The 18,090-nt window shown below is 42.0% G+C and overlaps 2 protein-coding genes across 2 annotated transcripts; one reads left to right on the top strand and one right to left on the bottom strand.

The window, feature by feature from the left end:
- zgc:92275 (cholesterol 7-desaturase nvd) lies at positions 1-17,892 on the bottom strand. Its single transcript, XM_003440224.5, has 7 exons — positions 17,408-17,892; positions 7,033-7,221; positions 6,427-6,605; positions 5,695-5,820; positions 5,455-5,574; positions 4,498-4,674; positions 1-2,532 (listed from the first exon to the last, which is right to left on the bottom strand). Exons 1-7 carry the CDS (start codon positions 17,811-17,813, stop codon positions 2,371-2,373), a joined length of 1,359 nt encoding a protein of 452 aa, XP_003440272.1. The 5' UTR covers positions 17,814-17,892; the 3' UTR covers positions 1-2,370.
- LOC109199079 (uncharacterized) lies at positions 7,245-12,721 on the top strand. Its single transcript, XM_019354424.2, has 2 exons — positions 7,245-9,782; positions 11,005-12,721. The coding sequence occupies exons 1-2, from the start codon at positions 9,222-9,224 to the stop codon at positions 11,158-11,160; spliced, it is 717 nt and encodes a 238-aa protein (XP_019209969.1). The 5' UTR covers positions 7,245-9,221; the 3' UTR covers positions 11,161-12,721.
- Positions 17,893-18,090: the final 198 nt, after the last annotated feature.

Raw genomic sequence — 18,090 nt, 5'->3', positions numbered from 1 at the left:
TTAGAGCATAAGGGACAGATTTATTCTTCATATTTATACAAACATCACATCTGCAGATTAGACAGACACATAGCACATGTTAAAACCGAGAAGGTAGGAAGCAGTTTACCTGATATTCACAACAACTATTGTGCTTTAACATTGCTGCCTGTTTGCTTTGAAATGTGTCTTCTCTCATCTAATGCAATCCAACAGAAATTAAAAGTGCACCAAGCCACATTGACGCACGCAATAAGACATTATTTAAAACCTTTATACAGTTAAACACTATAGTGTGTAGTAAAGACGCCTCACAGTACTGCAGTCATCAGTGATTACATTGGGAACATATGCCCAGATTAATTAACCCCCCCAAACAGTGTAATATTATATATAATATAATAATAATATAATGTAAGTATAAATATTAGTATTCTGTGTATTAGAGCTATTTGCTTTCACAATCTTAAAAATATCCTAAATTTAATTGAGCATCAGTGTCTTATCAAATTAAAACAAATGTGCAACGGCAAGTATTTGTGACAGTGCATTATAAATTGCAATTATCAAATCACACCGATATGATCACTTCATCATTTACAATGCATTATGTATATATGAGCAATTATTTTGTTAAAAAACAAAGAATATTTCAGTGATATGCCTGCTATAATCATGATTTGCATATCAACAAAGAATCACATGAGCACATGTAGGTGAAAAAGGTCATTCAGAGCTGCTGAGAATTACTTGCAGAGCTCCATTTCACCTCTGTGTGTTTGTCTGACAGCTGTTTGTTGTCCTCTTCTCTCTCACTGAAAAAAATGACTGCATGCGAACTGTCCAGGAATAAACAACAAGCAGCAGTTCTGGCACGAGCATTTAGTAGCTGTAAGGTTTTCTCAGATGTTTTTGGGAACCAAGTCAGCATATGAATGGCATAATATTTCACAAAACCGGAGTCATAAAGAATAAAGAATCATCTGTAGCCAACAAGCAGATGATGACATGGGTCCTACTAAGCTCTGAACAACCAGTAGCTTGGAAAACTGTGCAAATATGTAACTGGAGGAAGTAGTGTTGTTTTGAAGGGAAAGAGCACACAGACCAAAAACTGATTTGCTTTCAAGCAGCAGCTTCCAAGACAAAAAAATGTAGAACAAAATGTCAAAACCTGCAATTCTGAGCTCCAAAAGCAAATAGATTCCCATAGACATTGAAGCTAAAATGCCTGGATTTATGACACATACTTTTGGCCTGTTGCTAAATTTTATTTTGGTCTCTATATCAAATATTCATCTTAATGACAACTGTATGGAGGGTGCAAATATTTTTGTTCTGAGGCTTAATGTTTTGCGAACACAGGTGACCATAACTGCTAGATGTCTACCTGGCTTCACCTTAGCTAATTCAAGTCATCTCATCGCACACACCTTAAAGTGTTACAAGATAAAGGCAGAGACTTTTTTTTTTTTTTTTTACCAGGCTGTAAACAAGGTTTCAACACAGGAGTCTGTGGGGATTGAATTATGTTTGGAGCCAGCCTCAAGTGGCCACTAGAGATATTGCAGTTGTTGACACCTTGCATTGCCTTCATCTCCAACCTCAGAGGCTTCCTCTTGGTTGAAAACTAAACTAAACTAAACTAAAATAAAATAAGACTTAAAAATTGTTGCATGGTCCTTATAAGTTGTCGTGTCACACCACTGAAACAAAGAGACCGTTATCAGCTGGCTGCTGAGTAACCTGAGAAATCATTTAAAAAACAAACACACCTGCTCTTACACCTGCAGGTCAAACACAGCCAAGGTTGAGTACACATTAAAGATGTAAATTTACAGTGTGAGGCATAAGAGCATAACAGGAGAGAGGAAGTAATAACTGCATTCTTAGGCGTAAGGCAGAAGAAGGAAGCCATGATCTCAAACTACAGGCAGACTAAAACAAAACAAAACACAGAAAGCCCCTTAGTCAAGAGCAAATATTGGGATATGTATGTATGTGTTTCACAGTTTATGTTATAGATAGGTGGCCTTGTGCAGAGTAAAATAGTTTTGACAATCAAACAGTCAGTAGGGGATTTCTGGTGTCATGGTATTGGTTGTTTAGATGTCTGTGAAATCTCAGTGGCACTTCAGGCATTGATTAAGGCTGGAAAGTAAAATTACACACATCAAAAATACCCCAAAAAGAGGTCTTTAACAAGACAAGGTTTGAGTCCTTTACAAAAAAAATGCATATCTAAATTGCTTAAACTTGCCAGGCTTCTTGGCTCCTTTTTTCATCAGCAACAAATACAAATGATTGGTGAACGCCTTTGTCCAAAGTGTCAGATTAATTTACCCTGACCTGATAATCTCTGCTTAAATCTCCTCTTGTGGTTCGGGGAGGTCAAAAGTCCAACTTATCACGTTGGTACTGCAGCCGTGGGCTGTTCTCGCTGTAGAACTGACTGAACCAGCGCCTGTGTTTTTGGATGGCTGAATCTTCCTTTACAAGGAGAGGCTTGGAGACATACTTCTTATTGTTCCAGATCATCACATCACGCTCAAACTGAAGACAAAACAAAAACAAGAGAGAGTCACGGGACAGGACTAAATATCAAACATAATTAGAAGATTTTAATACAGTAAAAGTTTTAAGCCTACTTCAAACATTTTTATTTTTAACAATATCCAACTCGTCCTTGATGATAATGAAGCAGCACAGCTGAATACAATTTGTAAAGGAACAGATTTTCACTGAAGTATAACAAGAATTAAATAATGAAAACTGTACTGGTGTCTTCTTGCATTAAATTACAATAATTTATCAGCAGGGGTTTCTTTGTGAAGTGCTGCTCATTAAATGTCACTCCATAGTAACTCCATCAGCTACTGGCATTTCAGTGAAAACGCCCTTCCACTGCTGTCAATACCAAGTGGAGAAAAAAAAAAATTATTCTAAAAATATAAGCTTGGAACATGAAACTGTGCAATCATCTTCATTCATCTTGTGTTTGTTTTTAATTAAACTATGTATCTAGCTAATCAAAGTATTATGTCTGAATATTTTTAGGAAATCTTAATGGAGGACAAGTCTAGACATTTTAAGTACCAGACAACTTTTCCCAAAGTATTTTGAGCCTGCTATTATTTCTTGTTAAAGTGCAACTATGTGTTTTTATCACCAAGCTAATTATCAGGTTTAATGAGGACTATTTACACCTTATCCGTGACTGTGGTGTTACTTCTCGTTACAATGTGGAGGCTGAATTTAATCAAAGGCAGAGTGGGAGGTTAATGTGCACAGTGATCTCTCCAAGTTAGAGCAGCACTGGGATATATCTCACTAATAAATAGCAATAAATTGCAGTTTTGATATATGAAATGAAAGATAAACAAAAAAAATTTAAATGTGATGGAACAAACCAATGAATAATAGCCCACCCATTGACTAAAAGATGGCGGGGGGAAACCCTTGTTTGAACTTAAATTATGGGTGTTAGATGAGAGTAAGTGGGGCATGCAAGGCAAGCAGTGCTTGCCACGTGAAATCTAGAAAATGGACAATAAAAGTGAACTAAAAGGAAAGCGATCTCTCCCCTTACAATTTAGTACTCTGTCCTATAAAGAATCGTTCCTTGTTTGCATCCATCCTGTAAGTTACTGCCATCTTTTGGCCAAAAGTACCTACTGTCTCTGGAAGCTCAACTTAAATATAGTTTCTGTCATTTTCACAGGGGGATTTGTAACCCGGTAACAAAGACTGCAGCTGGGGAAGCTGAGATAGGAGCTGCATTTCACTGATGTGAGATCAGTTATTATAAGTTCTTATACATTATTATACACATGTCCACACACATGTGAAAACAAGAGGGAACATTTGCTACTAAGCAATCAAAGTGCACTGTCGCTGTTCATCTGATCAGGTAAGTTATCACTTTGGCTAACATGTGTGACGTAAAGGAAAGTTGAAGATATTAAGGCTCAATGCAGCAAGATATAGGAGACTGCCAGTTTACATAAAATAATAAAAGTCAGCCAGGACAAAATCATTAAAAATCTTATATGTTTTAATCAGCTCCAATCTGTCATATTAGTGGAACAGTGTTGGATTTTTTTGTGTCTATTTTGAGGGGATCATCTTCTTTGCTTGCTTTTCTGCAAAGCCACTGTATAATACTGCCTTAAACTTGTACATTTTTCTTCAGATGGCGGCTGTGCCTCAGGAGTTAGAGCAGTTCATCTACTATTTGTAAGGTTGGTGGTTGAATCCCTGGTTGCTCCAGTCTGCCTGCCAAAGTAAAATACTAAAACCTATGTTATTCCTGATGTGTTCATTGGAGTATGAATGTAAGATAGAAAGAACTTTGACATGGAAACAAATGCTTGTGTTAAAGGGCGAATGAGCCTCAATGAGTTCTCAAGTACAACAGAAAAGTGCTACATAAGAGCCAATCCATAAATTATATGTAAAGAAGCCTGTGTTACAGTTATCATAAAAGATAATGGTACTGCACCATTGACTGTACTGCACCTGAATGCACTCCACTTTGAGGATGAACTTGGGCACCACAGGTGGGATATTAGACTGATAGAAAATGGTGTGAGTGACACACTGCAACAGAGGCTCCACAGGAGTCACACAATGCATGATTACACCCCGGCCCAAGAAAGTTTGGTCAAACAGCAGAAATACTATTCCTGGGCCAACCTGAAAGATAAACATGTAATATTAGCACAAACGTTTAAAGTTTTCAACTTTTCCTGATAAGCATATCTATGCACTTAGGGTTCATTCATTTAGTCAGATTCATTAGCAGTTACTGTAGTAAAAATGTATTTTGCATCATTTAACATCAAGCCTTATTTCCGGATAATTAAATGCCAAAAAAGCATCAGTCTGTTCATGAGAAATTAATGCTTGAAAAACACATTTACATGCATGGTTAAGCTCAATAATGACTGCCTCTCATATTATATTGCTGCCGATCTCCCACTGCTGGCCACAGTAAACATATCCTGCTTCCAACATTTGTGTTGTGTGTAAATGATCCAGCTCCCTCTGCAGCCTTGTGGTTAACCTACGGAAATTAGTGGTTTCAGGGCACACTTGCATATCAATTGTTTTACTCACGCAGCAAGGCAAAAAGTCACACTGTGCTGTGTTTTTTGCGTCAGCAAAAACCACCATTTTTCTCAGGCTGATCAGGCCAGTGATGTTCCACATCAGAGGTTACAGGAAGCTTTGTCAAACCCGGTTTTGTTACAACGCCGGCAGCAAAGGATACTGTTACTGTTACTGCACTGTTAAACATAATGTTTATTGTTGAAATCATCTAAATTAAAAGGACACGTTCAGATCTAGCATGATTTATTTTGGTTAAATCTAGTTTGAATAAAATTATAGATAAGACCAGTGATTTTTGTGCCAGTTTAATGTACAATCAATCATAGGGAATTGTTTACAAATGGCATTCCTGGTGTACTGTACCTGTCTCGCCACAACAGAAACATCCAGAAGAGGCCAGTGGCATCCAAACACTCTAAGTGCATGTTTCACAAACATCTGAGAACAATGCTTGTTAGGCTCTGACTCTGGTTTCCACTCAACCTTCAAGTTACACAGTGAAAAACACAGTGTCAAAATCAAAAGTTGCAGGTATAACAGTGAACATATTTACCTTAGTGGATAATGGGAACATCAAATTTAGCTTAGTGTTTTCCAGTTTACCTTCCAGTCATGCTGTACAAATTCCCACATTTTGCTATTGGTGTAACGTAGATCTGCTCCACTGAGCATGCCTGGAGTGTGAAGGTGCGACAAGTGAGCTATGTCTGCTGCATTTTCTGGAATCTCCTACACAGCAGAGAAGACAACTAGTTATTAGCAAAAAATAAAATGCTAGCATGTGGTATATTGTTTCTGTCTGTTGGTTTTCTAAGATACATGTAAAGTCCCTTAAATATATTTAAAGACTGCAAGAAAGAACATGTATTGAATATACTGCATGAAATGCATAAATGCCTTGCTATACTGTAGAGATATCTTAGTATTAGCACAAGCGTTGTTTTAGGGAGATGAAAAGCTTGTAGCTTTGTTTCTGATCAGAACCAATCTGAATAAATATCAACAATACATGGTTCATTCCAGTGTGCGAGGAGTGACTATGAAAAGGAAACTGAGGCTAAATTGAAGGTAATTGATGAACGGATGGATATAGAAACACTGCCCTAAAGACAGTGTACACTACAGACATCATCAGAAGATAGATTATTTTTTTGTCACAACATGCATTTTATTTATAGAGTGACTTGGAATTCCTTATGGAAGCTTGCTTCTGCCACTGAAACATTATCTCATTATATCTTTTATATCTTTATATCTTTTTGTCACCACAAACAGAGAAGATACAACAGAAGATACAAGTTTCCATACATTTCCATTCAGACGTATGAACCATACCTGTATATGAGCATTAATAAAATGCTCAGTTCTCCCCCGATAGACCCACTCATCATTTGTGATCTCCGGCTGCTCAGGGACGATCCACTGAGGTTCTTCTCCATCACAGTGAAACCAAACCAAGATTTGCTTGTTGACCTCACAGGTGGGCCAGCTGCGCACGCTGGCAAAATCAGGCACTGATGGACAAATAAATCCCCTTTAATCAGGATTTACTCTATTCTGTACACCCGTGTCAGTTAACATCTGACCAATAACATCCAATAACCAATAATCATAACCAATCCAGTCCAATAACTAATAACTGACCAATAACATCTGACCCTGGTCTATTTACTTCTAAGTTTATATAATATTTTAAGCCATTGGCTAAGCATATTCATGCACATCTGAAGATTAAACTGCCATCAGTTTCAGATTTGGACATAATATTTATGAAGGCTTCAAATGTCTTCTCATTACAAATCGCAATGAAATGTTCAGTAATTTGCTTTCTTTATGTAGGTTTTCTAAAATAGTGATTTTTGTTTCTTAGCGAGCATATTATCCAAACATTCAAGGTTACTTAGCACTGTGACATAACAATATTGTAGGCCATTTACTTACCTTTTTCTGCATAGGGAATCTTCACACATACACCATTATCCCCCTGAAACTTCCATCCATGAAATGGACACTCGATGCAGTTCCCAAACACACGTCCACCCACAGCAAGGTTGGCACCCAGGTGAGGGCAGTAGGCATCCACCACATAGGCCTTTCCATCGTGGCCCCGAAACACTGCCACCTGCTCACCTATGATTATAAGCAGAGAAAGGTTTTAATGCTGGGTTTGTGAACTGTCACTGATGAGCATAGTGGATAACAGTACTGTGCAAACTGTAGTTTTTGTACAGTTTTATCCAAACCAGACCAGTGTTTGCATGTTTATTGTACAGTTCAAGAGGAAGAAAAACACAAACGTGCATTCTTTGCAGCATATTCCCTTTTCCCCTGTGCTTCTTAGTATGTTCCTTAGTGCCCTACTTGGAGCAATATAGCTAATTGTAGACGGCACTTATTAACGAAAAAACACACAAATTTTCCAAGAAACAACCCAACCCATACACAGAATTAGTAATCATTATGCCAGATTTTACATTTTATAATGCACAACTTTCTTAAATTATTTCATTAACAATTAATGCCACTCATAGAAGATTTGTATGATCTTTGAAATGATTCTGATGAGCTTTATTTTGTTTGTTGAAACAAAATCAACTGCAGTTGCATCAGAATTACTGTGGCACAAAATTTTAAATGACTGCATTGTATCATGTCACATCCAGAGTGGTGCACACCTATTATGGTCTAATGGTGTTCCTAGTGGAGGTTTTCTTGGAAAGTGCTCCCTGTGGTGCATGTCTAAATTGACACCAGATCAGAAGATCTCTTCCTACTGTCTTTGCTGGATTTGGCTGGATTTTTAGCTGAGCTTTAGATCTGTCGCGCTCAGATAGCATTCAGGTTGGTGCAAGCTGAGCAACTGTAGTATAGAATGACAGCTGAGCAAGCTCTACTAGTGATTAGTCAGGGTACTAAAAAAAATCTGAGACACCAAATAATCCAAATGAAGGGTGACACAGCACTGCACTGCTGCCACCAGACTGTTGGGGGAGCAGAATTTAACGACACTACAGAGAACTGCACGGTGGAAAAGACACTCAGCAGAATTTAATATGTGAATGCATTACTGCAGAGAAAAGTTAGGAGGGAGACACAGCAGGATGCAGATCCTGAATGGGTGCCAAGCTTTTTCTGGGTCAAAAGAATTTGGGGGAGTAAAATGTCAGGGGCTACAGGGAGAACTGAACCTAGAAGGTATAGTGAGCAAGAAAGCAGAAAAGAGAAACAAGTTAGAAAAATAAAATATATCCACTGTGAATTATGGGTAGAAAAATATGTATGTTATCTAGAGAAAAACAATCTGTATGCTTCCTATTATGTTTTCCAACATGCTGACACACCCTGGTGGGTTTCTGGCAACTTCTCACATTGGCAACCACTGCTCTGCATCACACTTGCAGTGTGTAGGAGGTCTAATAACCTGCCACACTTGTACTCACAGTAAGATTCCCAACGTGTAGAAAAACCACTCAGTCAACATGCATCTACTTGACAAACTTTTAGCTACAAAAACCTTTCAATTGCTTATCTTTTTTTAGCATATATACTTTCCAAATTCTCTTCAAAGCCTCTTTAACTCGTTACCTCTGGCTAGTATTTGTTACGGTCCTGAGTCTGTGGACTCAGTGTTTTTCTGTTTGTATTAGTTTTCCTCGATTTCATGATGTGTTTTGATTTCTGTCGCTAGTATCCCTAGTTCCTTGGCATTTCTTGTGTTCTAGTTCTTAGGTTGTGGTTCTGTGTTACTTCTGTTCAGTTTCCTGTTTTACTTTGAAAGTCTGTGTACTATGTCAGTGTGTTTTGCCTCCCCTTGTCTTGTCATGTCTGATGAGTCCCAGCTGTGCTCTCCTCCTGTTTCACATTCCCTAATTACCTCTGTATGTATTTAAGCCCTGTGTTTTTCCCTGCCAGTTGTTGCGTCCTACATGTTCGTTGTGTGTGTATTCATTGTCGTCTACCTTCAGCATCTCCAGTCTAGTTGGTTTAAGTTGTTGTTTATGTATTGCCAAGCGTGACTCACCAGCAAATAAAGCTGCCGTTTAAGTTCATGTTTTGTCTCCGAGTCCTGCACGTGGGTCCAGCCACTGACAGCCACACAACTCATCGTGACAGAAGGACGCAACCATAACATGGACCCAGCGGACTCAGCTCACCTCGAGAGAGAGGTGGACCTTGCTCGCATCCTCGGACTGATGACTCGCATTAGCCATGCCTCAGATTTGCAGACATTCTCAGTTGGGTTGAATGCAATACAAGCTATATTTGACAGAAATCCTCAACTGCGCCAGCTGTCTATTGCCTCGGAGTTCAGCCGTTCGCTGACCCAGGCTAAGGAGGCAGTCAAAGCCCGGGAGCTGGCCCAATTCGCCCTCATCTCCTCATCCACACCGCCTCAGTCACAGCGAGCAAGCCCTCTCACGCCGCCGCAGCGGACGGAGCGTTCTACAGCCCCGCTGCAGCAGCTACAGTCGCAGCGTCGGACTCCTTCCTCCCTCACGTCTGGTTCCGACCACCCCTCACCTGCCTCATGCCTGGCAGGAATGTGGTCGGAGGATGAGGGGCCAGTCACTGTTGCTCCGACACCCTCCGTTTTTTCTGTCTCTCCCGTTTCCAAGAGAAAGCGGCGTTCTCGTCGTCGCCATCCCTCACCGCGACCGGAGTCCAGTTCCTGCTGTGAACAGCTGGACGTGGTGAGTGAACGGAACAATTTTCACCCAGTTCCTTCCACGCTGGGAATTTTAGGCCCAGAGCCAGTAAAACATGAGTTTGTTAACTCCGAGGCTGTTTACTCTGAGTCTGTTGAATTAGAAACTGATGGTCCTAAGATGGCTGACTCTGAGGATGCCTTTCAGGACTCTGAACATTCTAATGGTTTTCCTTTTGTTTCTTCCAAGTTTGAGAAAGTTCAGGTGTCAGATGACCTTATTTCATTAGAGTCGAACGAAGCTTTGTGTTCAGTAACTGAGAAAGGTGTGTCTGAGTTTCATTCTGAAAAGACTGGAGTTTCTGTTTTTACTTCTCAGCCAAGTTATGTTGATCCTGAGCCACCTGTTTCTGGATCAGTTAATAGTACAAGGATGGCTTCGGGAGCACAAGTTAATACTGAGCTTTCAGATGTCATGTGTGGATCTGTTATGGAAATTTGTGACCTTGACAATAACAATCTCACTCAGGATATTAAAAGTCCTGTCCAGAAGACTGTTTGCTGCTCCACATAAAAGACAATCTTTCCAACCACTGAACTAAACATGGACCGCTTAATCTTCCAGCTAAATCCTTTCAACACTGTTCAGGCTACACCTCTTGAAACCGTTGTTGATGTTGCTTCACCCAAGTGCTGTGCGGCTTTCCAGCCAGTTCATTCTGTGACTACCTGTGACAAATTTTATGTTCCTATAACCTCTCCTGAGTTAAAAATCACTAGCCCAGAGAATGTGAATTCAAAGTCTGTTTGTGTAACTCACTGTGAACTCTTTAACACTGTGCATTCTGTGACTGTCCAGGCTAAGAGCACCAAGGTGTCATCTGCTATAAACAAGCTGGCAAAAGAACTTGGTTTAAATACTGCAGAGTTGGTTGCTCTAGTTAAAGTCTTGGTTCCCCGATCTTGTCTGTACAACTCTGTGCGCCATGCTTTTCAGCCAGTAGCCCTGGACACTGTGTGTGCAACTTCCCAGGCTGCGTTTTGTAAGACTGTGTTTAACGTTGCTCCACACCCAGTTTCTTCAGATACCGCTTGTATGATTTCTCCAGCACCTGTGACTGCCCCTGAACTCATCTTTTCTAAGACTGCTAATGTCAGCCTGGACAATTTAAGAATAGCAGTTTTACCAAGGTCAGCCTGCCATAAGTCTCGGTTTTCTAGAACCATGTCTGGTACCATAAACCTGGTTTTCCCTGTGACTGTTACAGCTCCTCTGCTCTGCTCTCTGCATCCAGTTCCCAGGCAGACTATGGCTCCGTTCATCCCTGCACCCGTATCTGCTCCTTGGGTGGGGATGGCGGGCGCCCGGTCGTTGCCTGTGCCTGTTCTGGTTCCCTGGGTGGGGGCAACTGAGACCCCGCTGACTCGTGCACCCGTTTCAGCTCCTCGGGTGGGAACAGCGGTGGCCCAGCTAGCTCCTGCACCCACACCGGCCCCCAGGGGTAAGGCAGCCAGAACACAGCTCTTCCCTGGACCTGTATCTGTTCTTCAGGTGGGGATGGCTGAGGTTCGGCCAGGCCCAGTACCTGTCCCTGTTCCCCGGAGAAGAGTTGCTGAGAGTCGGTTACCCGCTCTGTTGCAAGTTCAACAACCATCACTACACCCAGCACGACCATCATCACGACCACCACTACAACTTCTGTTTCAGTCAGCCGCCCAGCCGGTAACTCAGCAATTAGCGCAAGCACCAATTCAGCTACCTATGCAGCCAGGGGTCCCAATTGCCTCTGGCCCTGCATCTGCTCCAGCTGGAGGGCTCGAGGAGTCCGTCCAGCCTCAAATCTCGTCAGCTGGGGGCCCGAGGAGCCCGTCCAGCCTCAGGTTTCGTCAGCTGGGGGTTCAGGTGAACCCAGCCAGCTTCCTGCTACGTCGGCTGGAGGGCCCGAGGAGCCCGTCCAGCGCCACGCCTCGTCTGCTGGGGTCCTGGAGGACCCAGCCAGCACATCCTCATGTCTGCTGACGGTCCTGGAGGACCCAGCCAGCACATCCTCATGTCTGCTGACGGTCCTGGAGGACCCAGCCAGCACATCCTCATGTCTGCTGACGGTCCAGGAGGACCCAGCCAGCACATCCTCATGTCTGCTGACGGTCCAGGGAGGTCCATTCAGCCGCCGTCTGGTCCAGCCTCTCCGCCATCTGGTCCAGCCTCTGTGTCTGCAGCCTCGTCTGGTCCAGCGGTTGCCACACCGTCTTCAGTTCCAGCTCATCCTTTTCCACCTCGCCTCTGCCGGCCGCTTTCCAGGTCTCCAGCTGGACGTCATCGCCGGAGAGGCCGGCCCCCTGAACTGCTTCTTCGTCGCCGCCGTCTGCGCGGCCGGCCCCCTGAACTGCTTCTTCGTCGCCGCCGTCTGCGCGGCCGGCCACCTGAACTGCTTCTTCGTCGCCGCCGTCTGCGCGGCCGGCCACCTGAACTGCTGTGTGATGGGCTTTTGTGCCGTCGGCCTCCGGGCCGGCCTCCGGATCTAGGTGTTTTGATGTCTTGACGCCTATTCTGTTTGGGACTGTTCGGTGCTCCTGTGCCCTTTTTTTGTTTGGGACTTGGTCACTCCGTCCTGGACCCCTGCCGCCCGCCCTGGTTGGGTTGTTTTCGGTTTTTCTGTGTCCCTGGTTTTCGGGTTTGGGCTGTCTAAATTTTGTGCTTTACCTGGATTAATTTTAATGATCTTTTTTGCAATGCAATGCATTTAAGTTGGTTCAGCAAATTGACTTGGGATTTAAGTATTCTAGCAATACAAGCTAATGCGATGGAAATGTATCTTGTAGTTTGTAACGTGATTCTCTGTTATGGACAGGGTTAAAAAATAATTGCACAGCCGCAACGTGTTTGATCATTTTTGATATTGGTGTTATGGTATCCCTTTTAGTTATTAGTCCCATAAACGTATACAGAGTGCCCGTCATAGAGACATCATGGAGGCTATGATGTCAGTTCACTTTTGGGTGCAGTTCAACTAGAGGTGACACTCTTCTGATAAAACCTGTTTATAAATGATAAATATAACAGATATAAGGGGATTAGTTAAATCACAGCAGACAGTCATTGGCGTGTATAACATGTCTGTGGTGGTTGATATCAGGTGGTGTTTCAAAATGGCGTGAAATGAAAATAGTAGCTGCTATAACGTGGCTTTGTTATGGTGCTGATTTTTCTTTTTTTAACTTTCTAGTTTCTAGAGGGATAAATAAATCTGAATCTCATTTAAATATGAGATTCCATCTTTATTCCTCCCTCTTTGTTTCCTAGCTTCATTGTTTTCTTGGCCTTAGTGTGTTTCGAAGTTTACAGTGGCTTGCAAAAGTATTCGGCCCCCTTGAACTTTCCCACATTTTGTCACATTACAGCCACAAACATGAATCAATTTTATTGGAATTCCAGGTGAAAGACCAACACAAAGTGGTGTACACGTGAGAAGTGGAACAAAAATCACACATGATTCCAAACATTTTTTACAAATAAATAACTGCAAAGTGGGGTGTGTGTAATTATTCAGCCCCCTTTGTCAATACTTTGTAGAACCACCTTTTGCTGCAGTTACAGCTGCCAGTCTTTTAGGGTATGTTTCTACCAGCTTTGCACATCTACAGACTGAAATCCTTGCCCATTCTTCTTTGCAAAACAGCTCCAGCTCAGTCAGATTAGATGGACAGCGTTTGTGAACAGTTTTATGTATGTTAATAATTCTGGCCTTTATAAACCAGACCCAAACGAGACAAGAACTAGGTTAAGGGTGACAAGTTGCCCTGGCAAAAGACCTTAGAAAGGGGAAGTTTGTGTCAGATTTCCGGTGCAGCTCTGCACTAAGAAAGAAGAACTCAGTAAACTGAGGGGGTGTGTGTGTGACGTAGCCGAACCAGACACATACAGGTTCAGTTTGTGATTTATTTATTTATTTTTTCCAGAGCTGTGGGGGCATGAGAGCGCCTAACAGCTCCCCATTCCCAGGAATGTAAAATAAAGATCATTTTTTGAGTTAGACCACTTTGAGCCGTGTTTTTCTTCGCCGCCAAAAGAATGCAAAGAACTGAATTTAATAACAGCAGTTTTCAGATCTTGCCACAGATTCTCGATTGGATTTAGATCTGGACTTTGACTGGGCCATTCTAACACATGGATATGTTTTGTTTTAAACCATTCCATTGTTGCCCTGGCTTTATATTTAGGGTCGCTGTCCTGCTGGAAGGTGAACCTCCACCCCAGTCTAAAGTCTTTTGCAGACTCCAAGAGGTTTTCTTCCAAGATTGCCCTGCATTTGGCTCCATCCATCTTCCCATCAACTCTGACCAGCTTCCCTGTCCCTGCTGAAGAGAAGCACCCCCAGAGCATGATGCTGCCACCACCATATTTGACAGTGGGGATGGTGTGTTCAGAGTGATGTGCAGTGTTAGTTTTCCGCCACACATAGCGTTTTGCATTTTGGCCAAAAAGTTCCTTTTTGGTCTCATCTGACCAGAGCACCTTCTTCCACATGTTTGCTGTGTCCCCCACATGGCTTGTGGCAAACTGCAAACGGGACTTCTTATGGTTTTCTGTTAACAATGGCTTTCTTCTTGCCACTCTTCCATAAAGGCCAACTTTGTGCAGTGCATGACTAATAGTTGTCCTATGGACAGATTCCCCCACCTGAGCTGTAGATCTCTGCAGCTCGTCCAGAGTCACCATGGGCCTCTTGGCTGCATTTCTGATCAGCGCTCTCCTTGTTCGGCCTGTGAGTTTAGGTGGACGGCCTTGTCTTGGTAGGTTTACAGTTGTGCCATACTCCTTCCATTTCTGAATGATGGCTTGAACAGTGCTCTGTGGGATGTTCAAGGCTTGGGAAATCTTTTTGTAGCCTAAGCCTGCTTTAAATTTCTCAATAACTTTATCCCTGACCTGTCTGGTGTGTTCTTTGGACTTCATGGTGTTGTTGCTCCCAATATTCTCTTAGACAACCTCTGAGGCCGTCACAGAGCAGCTGTATTTGTACTGACATTAGATTACACACAGGTGCACTCTATTTAGTCATTAGCACTCATCAGGCAATGTCTATGGGCAACTGACTGCACTCAGACCAAAGGGGGCTGAATAATTACACACACCCCACTTTGCAGTTATTTATTTGTAAAAAATGTTTGGAATCATGTATGATTTTCGTTCCACTTCTCAAGTGTACACCACTTTGTATTGGTCTTTCACGTGGAATTACCATCAAATTGATTCATGTTTGTGGCTGTAATGTGACAAAATGTGGAAAAGTTCAAGGGGGCCGAATACTTTTGCAAGCCACTGTAGGTTTCAAGTTGTTGTAGTTTTCAGTTTCCTTTGTACTCTGTGTTTTGCATTTGTTCAATCCTGCCACGAGCCTTTAATAAATAGCTTGCTTTTGTTCATCTCAGTCCGCCTGCCTTCACACTCAGGCAGGCCTGGGACATACCTAGAGAACGGTGTATTACTACAATGCCAAACCCTCATACAAATCTAAAAATGCAATGATCTATTAAATGAGTCGTTCTATAAATACAGAATGAACAAACAAATGAAAAGGTCTCCATGAACATTAATGAAGATTGCATTAATAAACTACAGCTCCACCTTGATGTGAAGACCAGTAGATAACTTTCCATGACAGCTGTGCAAACTCTGATTGTAAGATCCAATAAACTGTATACTGACGTGAAAGGTTGTATTTGGTGAAGTCAGTTGGTGGAGACTTTTGCAGCACAACAGCCTAACTCAACTGTTGTTCGATGATGTTTGTTATTCCTTTATGAAGGGTGTTGCAGACAGGGCAGGCACACAGTGATGCCCCTCGTTTTCTAAGGATTACAGTATGTTGCTAACTTGTGTAACTCACTTAAAGAGCAAATGATGAAAAGATAACAGTTATTTACAACTGTGAGCTGAATCCACAAGAGCAGGTCTCACTTTTTACCGGTGGATATCTTTTCCAGGTGTGAAATCCTCTCATACACTGTTTGTTTGTCATTTACTGAAAGCTATGTGACAGAAACCTAAAAAGCCCGACAGGCACTTTGAAACCCTTTTGAACTCAAACTCAAAGAAACTCTCTGAAGAGATCAAACAGTCCCACCACATATCAACATGAGAAGCACAAATCTGTAAGTGAAACACAACAGCGGTTGAATCAATGCTCTGTCTTTCTGAAATACACATAAACTTTAGGCCATCAGTGATGAGACCGTCTTGTTGTTGATCACAGAAAAACCTGATGCAGGAGATCAAAGGGGTCAGCTAGTGCTCATACATCAAACCTTATCATTAGAGACAGATCTTAATAATAAAATGTGATGTAATAATAAACAAGTGTTGGATTAGAAAAAGAATAAACACTAGATATTCAAATGAAGAGTTCTTGCAAGTTACTAGAATGATAAAAAAAACAATTATAAAACAAACCCTAAGGCTCTAGAAAATGTGCATTCATTCAAGTTTTCTTCTCTAATCCTCTAATCAAGAAAATTATTAACACATTAATTAAAGCTCTTATTTCAAAGCACTAATGTTGCCGTGAAGTAATTAACATCAGTAATGGCAACACTGTGTCTCCAAGGTGCCTTCAAACCAAACATGCAGGTGAAAGCTTGAACCTTTGTGTAAAAAGGTGTTACTAAGCACCATAATGCACAACCGTTTCCTTAACAAAGGCTTGGCCAACGTGTTGAAATGCTTTTACATTCCCTGAATTCCAAAAATATTGTAATGTGAGCTTGTTTCGTCTGTCTTGGCAACAGTCCTACCTGGATGAGATAGCAAACATCTGGGTTGCTGGAAAGGTGGCAAACAACTAAAAGGTCTGACAATAATGTTACATGCTGTGCTTCAATAAGTATCACACTTATTCTTTTACGCACCTGAGAATGAAAGTTTAAATAATTCTGTGTCGGGCACTTGTAACACTTACCTGACTGCTTGAAAAGAAATTCAGCTTATCCCCCACCTCTAGTGGGGGCAAACTGAATTTGGTGCATTTGTACTTTACCCCACACTGTACCCCACACTTTCACCATGCACCCAGAAAACAACCAGCAATATGTTTACTCATTCAAACATGCAGTTTTGACAAAAATAACTAACCATTAACAACTATCCATTATTAAAATTATGTCAGCCATAAATTATGTGGAAAAGCCTTGCACATGGAATTTCTGATATTGTTGAAAGGCACGCATAGCCGAATAAACACCTGTAAAAATAAGCCTACATATAAGCCTACAAAGCTCGGTCTAATCACTCAATCAAACTTTGAGTTAAACTTTAACAGTCACGAAGGCTCGTTACATCATTGTCTAATTTCCAAAGTCCAAAGTAAGCTGCGAGCACACATTTAATATCCCCCAAACTTTTATTGAACACATATATAGCCTAATTTTAAGTTTACAGCTTTAAATGACTCTGTAACTTGCTGCAACTCTGTTAATAAACACGTTGTCTAGTCAGCCTGCCCGTATCCCACCATCTGATTTATTTATTTATTTATTCTTTTGATAATTACAACTGCTGGTGCTTTTTGTTTCTTTTACTTAGCATTTGCACACCATATACTGTAACGTAACTGTGTTTCTTCTGTTATTCCCTGTTAAGAGCAGTGATCCAACCACCACTATGCATCGTACCTAGAATAGACACATTTTTGACCTCGCCCCTCTGCAGCATGTGTGAGTCCAGGACTCGGTACCAGCCGTTTGGGTAAACCGGTGGGAGCTCCCCGATTTTCCTCCTGCGCCTGGCGTCGTTGGCTGCCTGCGCTTTGGTGCGACCGTCCTCCTCCACGTATCCCACGTCTTCAAGCGACCTGAGCAGTTCCAGAGGACTGAAGAGCAGCCGGTACAGCCAGCCTATAGCGAAGAAAAGAACACCGACGGAGAAGCAAAAGAAGGCCCGGGCTGGGGCACCGCGTAACCCCATTTCGCTCCATATCGGGTACCAGCTGCCCACAGAGTCCAGCGGATCTCCAGCTTGTGTGATAAGCATTGCACCCACTCCCAGCCCGATGACGGCAGCTGCCTTCGCGTTGGACATGTCTGAGTCTCTAACTTGCACACTGGCACGGTCACTTTATAACGAACATCGGGCACTTTGGACACAGACCAACATTTTTTTTTAAAGCCACACCCGGGCCGACTCAAGTGTACATAAACGCAGAAGTGGGATGGCCATTTCATAGTGAAACTGACTTTCTCTTTTGAGGACTATTGTTTAACATTAAATCCTTCAATCCTTTTTTATGTTTGGAGTGTAGATGAGCAAATCACACACACACACACACACACACACACACACATATATATATGTGTAT

Source organism: Oreochromis niloticus, linkage group LG7, assembly GCF_001858045.2.
Source record: "Oreochromis niloticus isolate F11D_XX linkage group LG7, O_niloticus_UMD_NMBU, whole genome shotgun sequence".
NCBI lineage: Eukaryota > Metazoa > Chordata > Actinopteri > Cichliformes > Cichlidae > Oreochromis > Oreochromis niloticus.
This window is presented reverse-complemented; position numbering and strand designations above follow the sequence as displayed.